A 13,896-nucleotide genomic window follows, 5' to 3' on the forward strand; every position below is an offset into this window, starting at 1 on the left:
ATGAACTCAGAAATGCGCTCGCGAAAAAAAATATGTTCCAAATATCTTCCCTTTCTGCACATCGCAGCATTTGTACTCCGTAGTGTATATGCAGCGCTCACAATGAAGCTATTTCTCGAGGCAAACTTTGATTTCCCTGTGGAAATACTTGTAAAACGCAGAAAAGCTTCTATAGCAAACTAGTTCAAACGACTTGAATGAAATCTGTTTCATTTGAAACAGACAGATAGATTCTAGTGTCTGTAGCAAGCAGAATTTTATTTAGCGCCTGAAATCTTTCAAAAACGTTTTGGAAACTAGGAAGCTTCAAGCATAATGAAGCACGAAGTTTACACCCCCCCCCCAACCGTAACTTCAAACTAAAAGCAGAAATTGCAATTGCATAAACTTCACCTGTTCGATCCGATATAAACTGGACAAAGTTGATATATAAATTACAAGCTAATGAAATTTTACAGTGTGTATGAGGGTTTCATAAAAGTCCTATTCACAATTTAGTGAGTTAATTCAGTAGGCTGTATATTTCATCAAATTTGCCCTTATACATTTATTATTATGCACAGTTTACAGAATTTTCATTTCGTTTAATTTTCTTCCTGATGTACAGAGCTGCAACTTCGTAGTTCAAGTTTTTTTTTTAATTTTGCAATTTTATACAACCTTGTGAGAAATTTGGCTACCCACAGTCACTAGATTGCTCCAGTTATCCGCTTCCTACTGTCACTAGGTTTAAACGCCTTCCTTAAAATTCGAAAAACAATGTGAAACTTGCTGGGGTGGTTGCCAAGAAAAATATTACTTTTAATTTTTTTTGCTTCCATGAATTTAGATAGGAGCTCATATGCTAAATCTTCCTCTTCAGTAGCAAATAAAAATGTCTAAATAACCGTTGAAAGAAGTTCAGATGGCCGAAGGCTGCAACAACCGAGCCGTCCATGCTGTCACAATACTAGTGGGCTCACCGGTGACTCCAACGTCGGCATCATCTTCCTCCATGTCTACGTCTGAGCCAACGTCAGCGGGAGCAGCGGAAGCGTCTGCATCTGCGACGGCAGCTGCGGCATCGTTTCGGACAACAGCTGCGGGGTCAGCGACGATCGGGGCCGCAACTCCGATCGCTGCCGCTTCTGCGACTGGCGCTCCCGGTTCTTGCGCAGAGAATTTTTCGAGCAGGAACGGGATAGGCGAGCACAAGCAGGGGCCACGTTCCAGGGCTTCCAATACGGCCTCACGATAAGCGGGGCTCATGGCCAATGCAGGACAGAAGTTTTGAAATGCTTCCAGGTCACTGGGTGCCAGACGCGACAACACCGTCAGCCTTGCACACAGCTGCTGAAGTCTTTCATTATTAACGATGCGCTCACGCGTATTCGGCAGTGGCACGTCGCATGTTGACACGCATTACCCACACCATTCGATACGGTTTTGTATCTGCTGCGGTAAAACGTTTCGTGCGGAAAGTTTATCACATATAAAAGAAATCGCGCATCGTAGTAATACAACGCGCTCATCAGTGTAGCGGAATAACGAATGTACGAAGAAGCGCACCAACGGGCGCACAGACTGACATATCCGACTCTTCCTGGAGCACTTCAACAATGTTGCAGTAAAGTTTTGTATATAATCCTGCAAGTCACGATTTTACCGCCGTATGTCATGGCAAAGTACCGCAAGACGCCTAGGATTCCAAAACTCAAGGGATTTGCAGGTCCTGTACTTTTTAAACTCTAAGATGTCAGAGCAACTAAAACAGCACAGGACCTCGAATTCGCCGCCATACAACAGGCCTGGTCACGAAACCAGAAGTTTCTGAACGATGGGCAAGAACATCGCGTTTGGAAACGAATACTAATTTCAGTGCAAGGCACACGTACGGAATCCCCCGTAGCTGCAGATAAAAATCCGCGCAATTCCTCGAGTAGTAGTTCCTGAGAAATAACGACCGACGGTTACGTACTTCAAATACTGGGTCTGGCTATGGGCTCAGCAATAAAGGGACGTTCAACTTTTATTATTATTATTATATTTGGAGTTTTACGTGCCAAAACCACTTTCTGATTATGAGGCACGCCGTAGTGGAGGACTCCGGAAATTTTGACCACCTGGGGTTCTTTAACGTGCACCTAAATCTAAGCACACGGGTGTTTTCGCATTTCGCCCCCATCGAAATGCGGCCGCCGTGGCCGGGATTCGATCCCGCGACCTCGTGCTCAGCAGCCCAACACCATAGCCACTGAGCAACCACGGCGGGTGGTTCAACTTTTGACGTGCCTTCGCGTGGAAAGCTTCCGTATTGAACCACACTTAACCGTATCCCCAATCGCTGTATACAAGGACGTCCAGTTATTGTTGACCAGCAATCGTGGCTCAGCGACTAGGGCACTGTGATGCTGAGCACGACGTCACAGGCTCAATTCCCAATCGTAGCGACCACATTTCTGTGAGGACAAAATGCAAGAACTATCGTCGACTTAGATTTGCACGCATCTTGACGAAACCCATGCGGTCAAAATTACTCTGAAGCCCTTCATTTACGGTGGCTCGCTCAGCCTCAGTGTCGCTTTGGAAGCCCCGAACCCCCCCCCCCCCCTCATTAATTAATAAGTATCCTTCCATTCTCAAAACTATCGTATCTCATGCACCCTTCGCAAGAAAAAGCGCACTTTGAATTATCTGTAAACACAATCTAAATACTAAAGGTTTGCTGTTTATTCATTATGAGCAGTTCGCTATTATTATTTGTACGCTATTATTATTTGTACGTGTATAGAATTGCAATACAATATAAATAAATTAAAAATTTAGGGTAAAGCTTCCCGAAGCTGTAGGGCCGGATATATAGAGCGATGTCTCATCACTAAATTGAAATCGGAGCTAACAAAAAATGTGAAGGGGGCGTCTTTAAGTGTACACGCTTGGTTGTGTGTCCGGTAGTTCTCTTAATTACTAAGGTTTCCCCCATAAAATTCTTCTGTCATAATGATATCGTCGGTAGGCTCAGTGTCGTCATCTATTCGTGCTCTTAGGTACGTAAGTACCATGGGTGTTTCTCAGTTATTTTTCGCTCCCACTTTCTTTTCTGATAGCAATGTATAATTACAATGTCAGTTAGGGTTATAGCATTTACCGTATACTATAGGACCGAAATTTGTTTGTTTCCTAGGAGATTCGGAAAATATGTGGCAGACATTCTGCGTTTGCGCGCATTCCTTCCTCCCGCCTCAAACAGGGTTCAGTAAGTTTCGATGCACGTTATGGGCATGGCAATCGTCAGAAAGAAAAAAAAGAAGGAGAAAATACGTCAAAGGCTATAACTCCTGAAAACTACTACAATTTGTGTTTCCTTTTTTTTTAAAGAGGCATTGCTTGTCTTGCGTGTTCTGCGTGTACCAGCCGGGTGGAGAATGGGCCTCCAAGAAAGCTGGGCGGGGGGGGGGGGGGGGGGGTGAGGGGGCATGTTTGCTGCACTTTGCTGTATATCACACGCCACGCAAGCGAATATTATCTGCGTACACAAGGTGTTTCCGCGACCGCTTTCAAAAGTTGTCAAAGGTTGCCTTCAGATAGCACAATTCTAGTTAATGAGGTGGTCTACTCGCAGCGGCGGACAGTAGTTGCGCGAAAAATTGAAATACATAATCGTCTAATTAACGAAAATTCACTAACTAAATTTATCACTAATTATTCTGGGGCCCATATTGGGACTCACAAATTCTAGCCGTGGAGTTCGCAAGGCGGATCCACTTGGAACGAATTCTCAGGATTACACCAGCTTGGAGATATTCCCGAAATTTGCGCAGAAAAGCATTGGCGTCCCAGTTACTTTCTTAACAAAACGTCGCTTTACGCATTCAAGCACAAAAGTAACTGGAAATGACGTGAATCAGCCTTGCGAACTCCATGGTTAGAATTTGTGAATTGCAATATGGCTCATAAGGTAATTAGATTAAAAGGTAATTAGTGAATTATTGTTAATGAGTCAATTAGGCATTTCAATTTTTTGCGCTAGTGTCCGCCACTTTGAGTAGAGCACCTCGTGAACAATAATTCAGCTATCTGCCACCGGCAACATTTAAGAATTTTTGAAAGCATTCGCTGAAACACCCTGTATACGAGAAAGGCATTCTTTACGCGCATCGGACGAGGCATTGCCTCGCGCTTCGATTGTAGTATCAAAGAGCGATCAGCTGTCGGCGCTACTTTTTTTCCGTTCAGCGCACTCAAACATTTTGCCATTTGCTCCTTCACGAAAACGCTCGCGCGGACACTTACGCTGGGCTGCAGAGGCCAACGCGAACGCATTCCAGTAGCTGTCGAAGCCCAGGCCGACGAACGATGAGAAAGTCGCCAACGGCATTCGCCCAGCGTGCAATAGCGTACAGCAAGGTCTGCTCTTGCCGGACGTTGAGCTCCGGCGACTCCAGCACTTCGCAGAGGTGCCGAGCAGGCATTTCTGGAAACTCCCTGCTGACGCGCCATATCTGCAGTCGACGCACATTCGCGCGAACGAAGAGGGATTGCTGCAAAACTGAGACAACTGTGACTGTTTACAGAGCACACCTGCAACATTAACTGCACACTAGCTTGACAACTCTCTCTTATATGTGGTATTATGAATAGGGTATCACGGCGTCCCCATAGTCTCACATTGTGATGATCAGGAATCCAACAGAGCCACAACTCCAAGTTAAGCGACAAGTCATTCCTGGGCTTCTCGCTTTCCTGGGCGAAATTGCGCCCAGGAAAACAAATGACATTTGCCGCCACTATATAGCGCTGAGCACATTCGTTGGTCGTCGAATTGTGTTTCTCAGGATTAACTGCGTCCGCTATTTAGCTGACTCATCGCATAATTTATCTTAATCGCTGGCATTCGTCTACATTTGCGAATATGCAGTGGTTTCTTGGGCACATGCACAATTTGATTAGAAGATTCTTTCTCTCTAGGATAGGCAGCAACATTTGCGAAATGCTAAACGCGGCGGGAGAGTCTTGGAGCGCGTGATAACTGGATGCCAGATGCCACACGAGAAAAAAGAATCACAACCGGTGAACATGAAAACGGTGTTCACATGACATTTTGTTCCAAGTAATTAATACCTATATTCTCACTAATTAGCTGGCCGCAAGAAAATGCGCGGTGCGTTGAGAAGCATGTGTAAAGATATTCTTTGGGTAAAGGCCGGACCATACCTACGTAATTTGATCTGTAAAATTTATTATTACGAAACTATTATGTGCCCCATTGAGCGAGAATTCGTCGTAGTCAGCGTGACCGGAAGATGGTACCAAAAATGGCCAACAGCGTGAAGAGTAAAAGCATGTCAAAAGATGCTTGAATGGACGCGAGGGAGGTTCCTGCAAACAGAGCAAATTAATGGCTTTGAGAAGAAAATGTGGTACATATCGGTCTGGGTGGCAATCGATACCGGGCTTCCTGTGTGCGAGACGAGCACACTTCGCCGACGCCACGGCTGCTCCAACGGGTCTGGCTGACTAAAGGTGTGCCTAGTGCGTGCGCTATTGCACGCGTCACGACGTAGCCATCTGGGTGACTAAACGTGTGGATTGGTGCGCGCGTAATCGGGCACGTGACGGCGCAGCCAATGGGGAGGAGGTGGCGCCGCGTCGTGGCTGTATGAGATGAGCACGTTCATGACGTTCCGAGGTCTACAAACGGTACAAAGCTTTCGCATTCCCACAAGTTAGCCGAATTAATTGTATCGGCCGAATTTTCTTTAATATACAGTTCCACGTAGTCTTTCTTTTCTAATATCCCTTAGAGAAAACATTGCGAATGGTCGGCTGAATTTTGTTATCCTTAGTGCCTCGTGGTTTATGTGCATTTCCTCAAACGAAGCGTTATATTATGGAGTACTATCATGGCCCATTAAGATTACCACGCAAGAAGGCATACGAAAGAGGCAACCGCGGCGCCGTGTATGTGTCTTTCGTGTGCCTTCTGGCGTCCTCGCCTATGTGCACTACAACAGTGCTCCAAGATGGCCCACGAATTTCCAGCGCTAATTATATTATGTATTCGTACATGCTACGCAGATTCTCCCGCGTAACTTGACTGAAGACTTCGAAAACGAAAGGCAATTCGGACTCGAGCCGAACCGAACACCAGCTTGTCAAGTGTCAACAACAGCTTGGAGTAACTCAGGCAGCGCTCGGCCAGTAGCACGCATTGGCGCCGTTATGCGACAAATGCCGGCGGCCCAGGTGCCTACAACCTGCGTACCACCCTGTCACTTCCCCGCGGCCACAATAGGGCTGTGGCCGTGTTTCTTCACCCATTGCACGCTTGAGAGCGCGGCACAGTAGCAGTGCGCAAGCGCCCCAACACGGGGCTTTTTCTTTTGTATTCGCGGGCTTCCTTTGGCACGCGGAAAAATAAGGAACTACGCGAGACACAGCGTGCAGATAATAATTTATTACGCGGTTTCTAAAGGTACTCTACAACTTTGCATATCACACATAAGGGCTTAAGCCACTAAGTAAGAAGTTGTGTACCTAAATATATTTGAACAATTAGTTATAGCAAATACAAAAAATAGCCTCAGCTACTCTAGGCTATTTCCAACGCTACACGTTCTGTTCTGTTCGCGTCCGAAGTGCATTTCATTTTTGAAGTCTTGACTCAAGTGACGAGAGGCATCCTGTATACGTACGCGCTCGTTTCTGCTACAATCTGCACTGTACAGATAAGTATTCTTGCCTGCTTACGCTTATCCGGTGCGATGCTGCGCTTAAGCCGTTTAGCCCGCCCATCCATCCATCCGTCCGTCCATCCGTCTGTCCGTCGTCTATCTATCTATCTATCCATCTATCTATCTATCTATCTATCTATCTATCTATCTATCTATCTATCTATCTATCTATCTATCTATCTATCTATCTATCTATCTATCTATCTATCTATCTATCTATCTATCTATCTATCTAATCTGATGCCCACCCGGCTCAATTTGTCTACCAGCTTGGACCACTAAGTATGCCCCCTTGCAGTGATTGCTTCGTGATCTTTCCATCGTCGTTATGAAAGTTTAATAAACGGAACTTCAGCAATACCGTATGTCGACACATTGCTATAATGCTCATCGCATTACCATCGACAGCCATTTTGAGATGAATTCTGTCGTAATTTTTTTCCCTGGTCCACTTGCAAGTTTGTTGGGGAATACATACAATTCAACTCAATTAAATTTTGTAACCTTCAGACTACTTCCCTCGCCTTCTTTGCGTGGCACTTGTAGAGCGTATAATCACATTTACATACCATCACCTTTCCGCTAGGGTGGGGAGGTCCGTGAAAGGAAAGCTATGTCATCACCGATCATTTCATCCATAGTCCGGGAAATGATTCATCCTTACTGTGATCTTTCTAGAAGAACATTTTATTTTCCATTTATAGGCACCGCCATCTCCAAACTGTTGGATGAATTTTTTACATTCGCGTGTAATTATGTCTGTCGAACATTATCGTCAAAAACCAAAAGAATTCATACTGCCATGTTCACAAACAGAAATTCATTGACCGTGCATTTTGTTGTTAGAGGTAAAAAAAAAAGTAGCGACTTCGTTAAGTGTCCCAAATGGCAGCATCGAAGCGCATCAAAAAAAAAAAAAAGAACTTGGAAGACGCTTAAACTTCACCTTTAAGAGTGGAGCGCGATAGCATTTAAAGAACCCTGACTGCTTCTCACGCTTACCGGCAACTGCAGCTTAAGTAACCATAATGTTTAGCGGTAAAAGCTAGCGGAGAAAGCTATGCGCAAAGGCTAGTTTTCTGGTAGAAACGCGGCCTCTTGCATGGGCCGATTCCGGAGGTAATGCGCAGCCGCGCCAAAAGAACTACATAATTTTCAGGCACCTGTTATTGCTTCGCACGTTTAATATTATAGCCTGAGAAGAATTTACACAAGAGGCATGCGCTGTCGGTGTTTTCTTTCACGACATTCGTTTGTGGGCTGCCCTTCTCAAAATTCAGAAAAATAATTTTATGAGCAACTTTAGTGATACAATGTTGTAGCCATATAACCCGCATATACCGCGTGTCATACATCAAAGCACGGTACATACATGTACCTAAATATATACGAAAATTTTCACTTATGGAACGCTATAGCGTTAAAAAGTCTATAAATTATTTGCCTTTACTTGGGGTATATTTACCCATACAACTTAATTTACAGCTGCTACACAACGATATAATTTTCGCTAACTTTTTTTTTACTACATATTGATCCACATACATTGTTTATTTTTTTTTCTGTAACAATAATTCGCGCCGCCTATCGTCTAACTACACTCACCGAAAAAAAAAGTTTACAGGCTTCTAGGTGTACCCTGTCCTGAAACATTAATCATAATGCGTCTTCTGCCACTTCCTTTCTGGAAAGCTTAGCGCTCCCTGCTGTCCTGTCGGTTATGCTGTGCCAGTCTGATAACGTGCAGCGCGCCGATCCTTACCGAGAATTGCGGGCCACGCAGCATCAAGTAAAAGAAGTGCACCAAAATGGATGACGATTATTCTTTGGGGACCACATGCGCCAGAAAAGGTGCCAACGTTTAGTAGGACGATGTTTAAATGTTATCGCTTCGCGCAAGGTGCTGCTACCTGTATCTGAAATTTCGAGCATGCTGTCACTGATTCTACTGCGAAGGAGTCGTATCTAAAGTTGTGTGCGCGGCATGAGCGGTGGCGTATATATTCTGAAATGAACGAGGCTATGCGCTCCACGGAGCGCGCCCCAGCCGCAAAGGGCTGGTATGGGTGGATGGATGGTTGGATGGATGGATGAATGTTATGAGCGTCCCCTTTAGAACGGGGCGGTGGGTCGCTCCACGAGGTTCTTGTTATTATACTGCCTAATGCCCTACCTAGGTTAAAAAATGAAAAAATGAAGAAACACCCCCCCCCCCCCCACGATGAATTTCCATAATCAAATTTTCTGACCCGCTATTGTGAACTTTGTTTTTGTACGTCTCCGGTTTTTGTCGTTTCCCTACTTTTATTCCACCAATCTTCCTATCGCCTCTTACTAATCTGTATGCGGACATGTTTACTTTCCCCCTGCTTTTGCCGAATCCAAGGGCTTCAAGGAGGCCAGTGGTGCCTAAGTCTACTGCTGGGCAGATATCTTCACGATGATGCAGCGCGCTCTAGAAAATGGCAATTCTCGCACTGGTGAACCTTATTTTCTTTTTCGCGTGTTAACATGGAAATTAAGGTTGGCGCAACGTTATGTTATGTTGAATTAGGTTATGTTAGGGTAAAAACAAGCTGCGGATAATTCGGTTAGAACGAAGCATTACAGAAGCTCCCGGATTGGGTGCGCGAATTGTAAAGGTTTAACATAGACTCGGACATCCCAGCGAGTGTGCGTTTCGATTGGCAAACTACTGTACGGATGCAATGACAAGCGTTACGCAGGATGTGCGTCGTGCACTCTGCCATTTCTAGGAGGGGCGCATTCCTTAGTGCGCATAGCAACGTCATTATGAAATACGCGCGAGCGCCATCGATCACGCTGGAATGTACGATGAGTCACGTATAAACGGCCGGAGCACTTGGCCTGCATATCAGCTTTCGATGACTCAGGACCGTGCTCGCCGCTATCGTTGGACTTTCAGTGTTGCTTGTTTTGCTGGGCACAAATTCGCCCAATAAAGAGCTGAGCTTTAATGCAGTTGTATTAATTTTGTCTTCTATTCTACACCGTTACTGCGATGTGACACATTGGCACCACCTTCACTGCAGCGCGACAATACCTCAGCTTAATAAAAAAGAAATTGTGAAAAAATTGATTGGTGAAAGTACTTTCGCTCTGCTGCTCACCTCATCGAAGTGTTCGAGTATGTATCCCAGCAGGTAGTCGCGAAAAGCTTGCCAGTAGTACTGCTTGCTGACCACGGCCAGGCTAAGGCAGTTCCCGATTTGAACGTTTTGCAGCACCATCTCCATGCATTTCTCTCGGCAGTGCTCTAGCAGCAGCATGTCGGCAGCCGCCATCACCTCCAGCACGTTATCGGTTGTAACGCATAGCTGCGCAGAAATCGCACATCACCGCGCCGTGGAACTGAGTTAAGGCATTTTTTTTCAAAATCTTTGATCACCACGGACTTCTTGACTATCGCTAAGGCCATTCAGACACACTTGAACCATGCTTTTTCTTTCTTTTTTTTTTCGCTATGCAGCGGCAGCTGGCGAAAGCAGTTCGCAAATAGATGTAAACGGTTAAGGACAGGTGACTGCGACAAGAACAAAGGACTTTAAAAAAAAGCTACAGAAATTAGAATTGTCGACTAATGCGTAAGCATTGTCTCGCTCCGCTGTAACTTTGTTTTTTGCTTAGTTTTGCTTACTTGCTTTTCCTAGTTTACGCGCGTCTGCCCATGGCCTTTCATGTGGCAAAGAATGCTTAGGCTTTAGTAGATAATTTTCAGATTTTCCCACCGCCTCCGGCCTCTTCAATGCGATCGTACCAATCGAGCCGGAACGACCGGCTCGAGCACGCCTCGACTGAGGACAGTGGCCGAAAGAGAGCACCCCCTGCCGCAGTATGGCGCAGGAAGCGTTGTGTGAGGAGAGCGCACCGCCGCGATGCCAAGCCTATGTTTTGCGCGCGTTGCTCGTCCGCGCAAGCTTTCGCCTGCCTTCTGAGTGCGCATTGGTAAGTCCCAATGAAAACGTGCCAACCGTCTGACCGCGTACTCTTGCCCGCGAGGTGCTCGTAACTCGAAGGACCCACCCAAATATCTCAAAGTGGCCAACACACAAATTTCAACTTCGCCCACCCTCAAGTTTAAGTTGGCCTACCTCCAAGTTTTAGTTAGTCTGCCCCCAAATTTATGTTGACCCACCCACAAATTTCAAGTTGGCGCACCGTCAAATTTAAAGTTTGCCCACCCACAAATTGCGAGTTGGCCCACCCACAAATTTCACTTGGTCCACCCCTACTATAAGCTTCCCCATGCATATTCTAAGGAGCCCTTTGTATCTCTATCGGTATTCTTGTTATGTTGTTTTACTTTAAATGGTTCCTTATTGCTTAAAAGCTAGCACCCATGTACATTTGCCCTATCATAACGATTATGTGTTTTTTGCAAATCACGCATTTTTGTGCAGATACAAGGCATTACACTTTCCGCGTCACAGAGCTAGGGAGCCCTCCAATGTATGCTTACGCGTTAAAAGAGACAGACGCAAGCGCCGACTCGCAAAGGAAGGTTGTTTTCGAGATATGACGTGAATGTGTTGGTATCCCCGATACTGTAATAAAAGAAAAGAGCACGGCCTTCTATGCCGTTGAAACAAATGCGTGCTGTCTCGTATTTAGGTCTGTCAAGCGTCTGGTATTTCACGTGGTCTTGCTTATTAATTAGTTTAAAATCATTGTGTGACTAACTTTCGTAATATTACATTTATGGAAGACACGTCTACACTATACAAGTTACTGCACATTTGAACACATCAGTTTGAAATGTTTGCGACCCGCTATTCATTCCTTGGCTCATTTTGCCGCGTTTAAAATAAAGTCCACGAAATACTCGTATAGTATACGACGTGTCTACGCGCTCTCGCGCATCGGTGACAGTTTATTCACAACGAGCTCAGTGCGCAGGCATTGCCTCCAGGGCAGCGCGCTCCCGAGCGCATCACGTTTAAGCAACTTGTAAAAAAGGCGGCATGTGTCACTGACGCATGATGTAAAAAAACGAACGCGGCCATGACAAGGGTTAACATGCACCTGAAACCAACTTTAATACCGGGTAGCGTTCTTCATGTTCATTATGTTCATTTACTTATTATGTGGGAATTTCTATTATCTTCCCTGCCGTTGCTGAAGCATGTTTTTTTTTTCGTCAGGGTCGATTTTGTGGTAATTTCACTAAACTTACGTTCGTTTATTTTTTTTTCTGCGACTTTAAATGCGCTTGCAGCGTTATTTCTCGCCCTACTATGGCGGTTCTCCATTTTTATCGCTTTCCGTTTTTACATGCAACTTATCAGTGGCTATGCTAACTCCCATGCAGGTTTCCTTTGTTCACGTAAGAGCAAAATTTATGCGCTCTGTTCAACTCTGCACATGATTGCATTCGCTGCTCTTCAATGAGGCCCCCTTCTCTCCTTGCCCCCGCCCCACATTTATTATGAGCGAACGAGCTCGAGAAACAAAGTGTCAACACCTGATTCGTGTATTCGTGAGCGAGCAAGGCATTGAGCACCGATCCCTTGACTCCTCCCAGCAGCACGTCGGTATGGCCGCCGCATAGCAGGCCTCGGAAGTAGGGGCTGGCCGCGCACAGAAGGGCCCTGTGTGCCCGGAATGCGCCACCGTCCTCGGTGCGCAACACGCAGTCCTCTGTTCCGGGCAGCAGGAAAGGACCCCAGCCCGAGGACATCGCCCCTGCGGACCCGCGAACCCCAGGGTTGGACCGCCGCTCGGGCTCGCGCCGGCGAACGTCGGCGGCGATGACAGTGGTGCTGGCCTCGGTGGCGCTCGTGGTGAAGCGTCGGTATCTTTATGGATTTACAGCTTGCAGGAGGAAAACGAAACACTTCAGAGGCAGACAGAAAAGGGCAGCCCTTGCCCTTGTTTCCCCAACAACGGCTCAAAGCTGCTCCCACGTGCCTCGATCTTATGAGATATGTAGTCAGTTATGGGGCTACAATCTGAATATATAATTATTCGGTTAGAGTCAAGTTTCTTGTCGCTTACGGTTAGCACTTACATTCTACGGCACGAGATTACCTAGTTAACCCTCTATTGCATGACGTCCAATATTTAGCACATACTGGTTGCCATTTTTATTGCGTGTGTGAGATGCCCGGTTGAGAATATGATACCGTCAGAGTAATTCTCATAGTTAATCGCACTTATTATGGGGAAGTGCTGCAATCTCTTGAGCGATACGCAAAACAGAGGTGAAGTAGATTTCGGGAAGTGATGTGAAACTCGGAAGGGGCAAACAAAAGCAATCGGTATTTTTTTCTTTGAACATTTTCACAGCAGAAACATAGAAAAATTATTTTGGCATATTTTATGGTCTCATCAATGCAAGTCCGGTATTAGTTTCCTCAATTTCGTCCGCAACTACAGCAGAGAACCTGAAATCGGTGTGTGCCTTATTTGGCACAGTATGAACCTGAAAGACAAAAAAATGGTAACGTGCTGCCATCTGTTCAATAGCCCGAAGCTGCAGATCACTCTATCACAAGACAGAATTTTGTCGCTCGGTACGGTGAGGACGAATCGTCTGCCAAACTGTCGCCTGAAAAGCGAGAAGGAACTGAAATATAAAGGACGTGGTGCTTCAGAGGAACTCACAAGCACGACAGATGACGTGGCATTATCTATCGTGTGTGCGTTGGTACGATAACCGCGCCGTGACATTTCTGTCGAGCTTTGTTGGGAGAGACCCAGCCCAAAAAAAGAAAAAAAAAGAGAAAAAGCGCTGGTTTGGGTGCGGCAAGGAGTTTCGCGAGATTGATTGCCACAGCGTAGTAAAGGTCTACAACAGACCTCCTGGTGAACTCACTGCTTGGACTTGACCGCATACATATCAGGTCGAAGAAATGGCGCTTTCCAATTTTTACGCATATGCTAGACTTATCGGTAGTAGCAGCATGGCTATTGTACAGGAGCAGCTTGGGAAGAAACAAGCACTACCTCTGGCTCAATTCAAAACAGAAATTGCAGAATGCCTTACCTTGCATGACAAGTGCATACCCAACAAGCGACCAGGAAGGCCTTCTAGTCAAAACATCGGATTCCAGGTTCAAGGCAAAAAAGCACGTGGACCAGCTGCCGCAATGCCACGCAAAGACATCCGATCTGACTAAGTCGGCCACTGGCCAGAATTTGATGAGAGGAAACAAAGATATAA

The 13,896-nt window shown here is 45.8% G+C and overlaps 2 protein-coding genes across 6 annotated transcripts in view; both read right to left on the reverse strand.

Moving 5' to 3' along the window:
• The window catches only part of LOC142572983 (kelch-like protein 32), a 33,409-nt gene extending 32,131 nt beyond the window's left edge, over positions 1-1,278 (reverse strand). For 2 of the 5 annotated variants that reach the window (XM_075682467.1, XM_075682466.1), the window contains exon 1: positions 963-1,036. Coding sequence is in view for 3 of the 5 variants with exons in the window: in XM_075682464.1 (XP_075538579.1) it covers positions 963-1,248 (286 nt within the window). In the remaining 2 variants the exon portion in view is untranslated. Of the gene's footprint in view, positions 1-962 lie in introns of all 5 variants that reach the window. The other 3 variants (XM_075682464.1, XM_075682465.1, XM_075682463.1) reach the window with 3 other exon arrangements.
• Positions 1,279-9,635: 8,357 nt separating this feature from the next.
• Positions 9,636-12,411, reverse strand: LOC142570579 (kelch-like protein 21). The gene is made up of 3 exons (XM_075678950.1): positions 12,196-12,411; positions 9,845-10,051; positions 9,636-9,653 (listed from the first exon to the last, which is right to left on the reverse strand). The coding sequence occupies exons 1-3, from the start codon at positions 12,409-12,411 to the stop codon at positions 9,636-9,638; spliced, it is 441 nt and encodes a 146-aa protein (XP_075535065.1).
• Positions 12,412-13,896: the final 1,485 nt, after the last annotated feature.

This window comes from Dermacentor variabilis, chromosome 2, assembly GCF_050947875.1.
Source record: "Dermacentor variabilis isolate Ectoservices chromosome 2, ASM5094787v1, whole genome shotgun sequence".
In the NCBI taxonomy this organism is placed as follows: domain Eukaryota; kingdom Metazoa; phylum Arthropoda; class Arachnida; order Ixodida; family Ixodidae; genus Dermacentor; species Dermacentor variabilis.

Bases quoted from the DNA above. Each gene is read 5' to 3' on its own strand.
- LOC142570579 (XM_075678950.1), bottom strand. From the start codon at position 12,411: ATGTCCTCGGGCTGGGGTCCTTTCCTGCTGCCCGGAACAGAGGACTGC. The intron at 10,052-12,195 runs GTGTTGACACTT...ATTTCTGCGCAG, and splicing joins CTCACGAATACACGAATCAG to CTATGCGTTACAACCGATAA.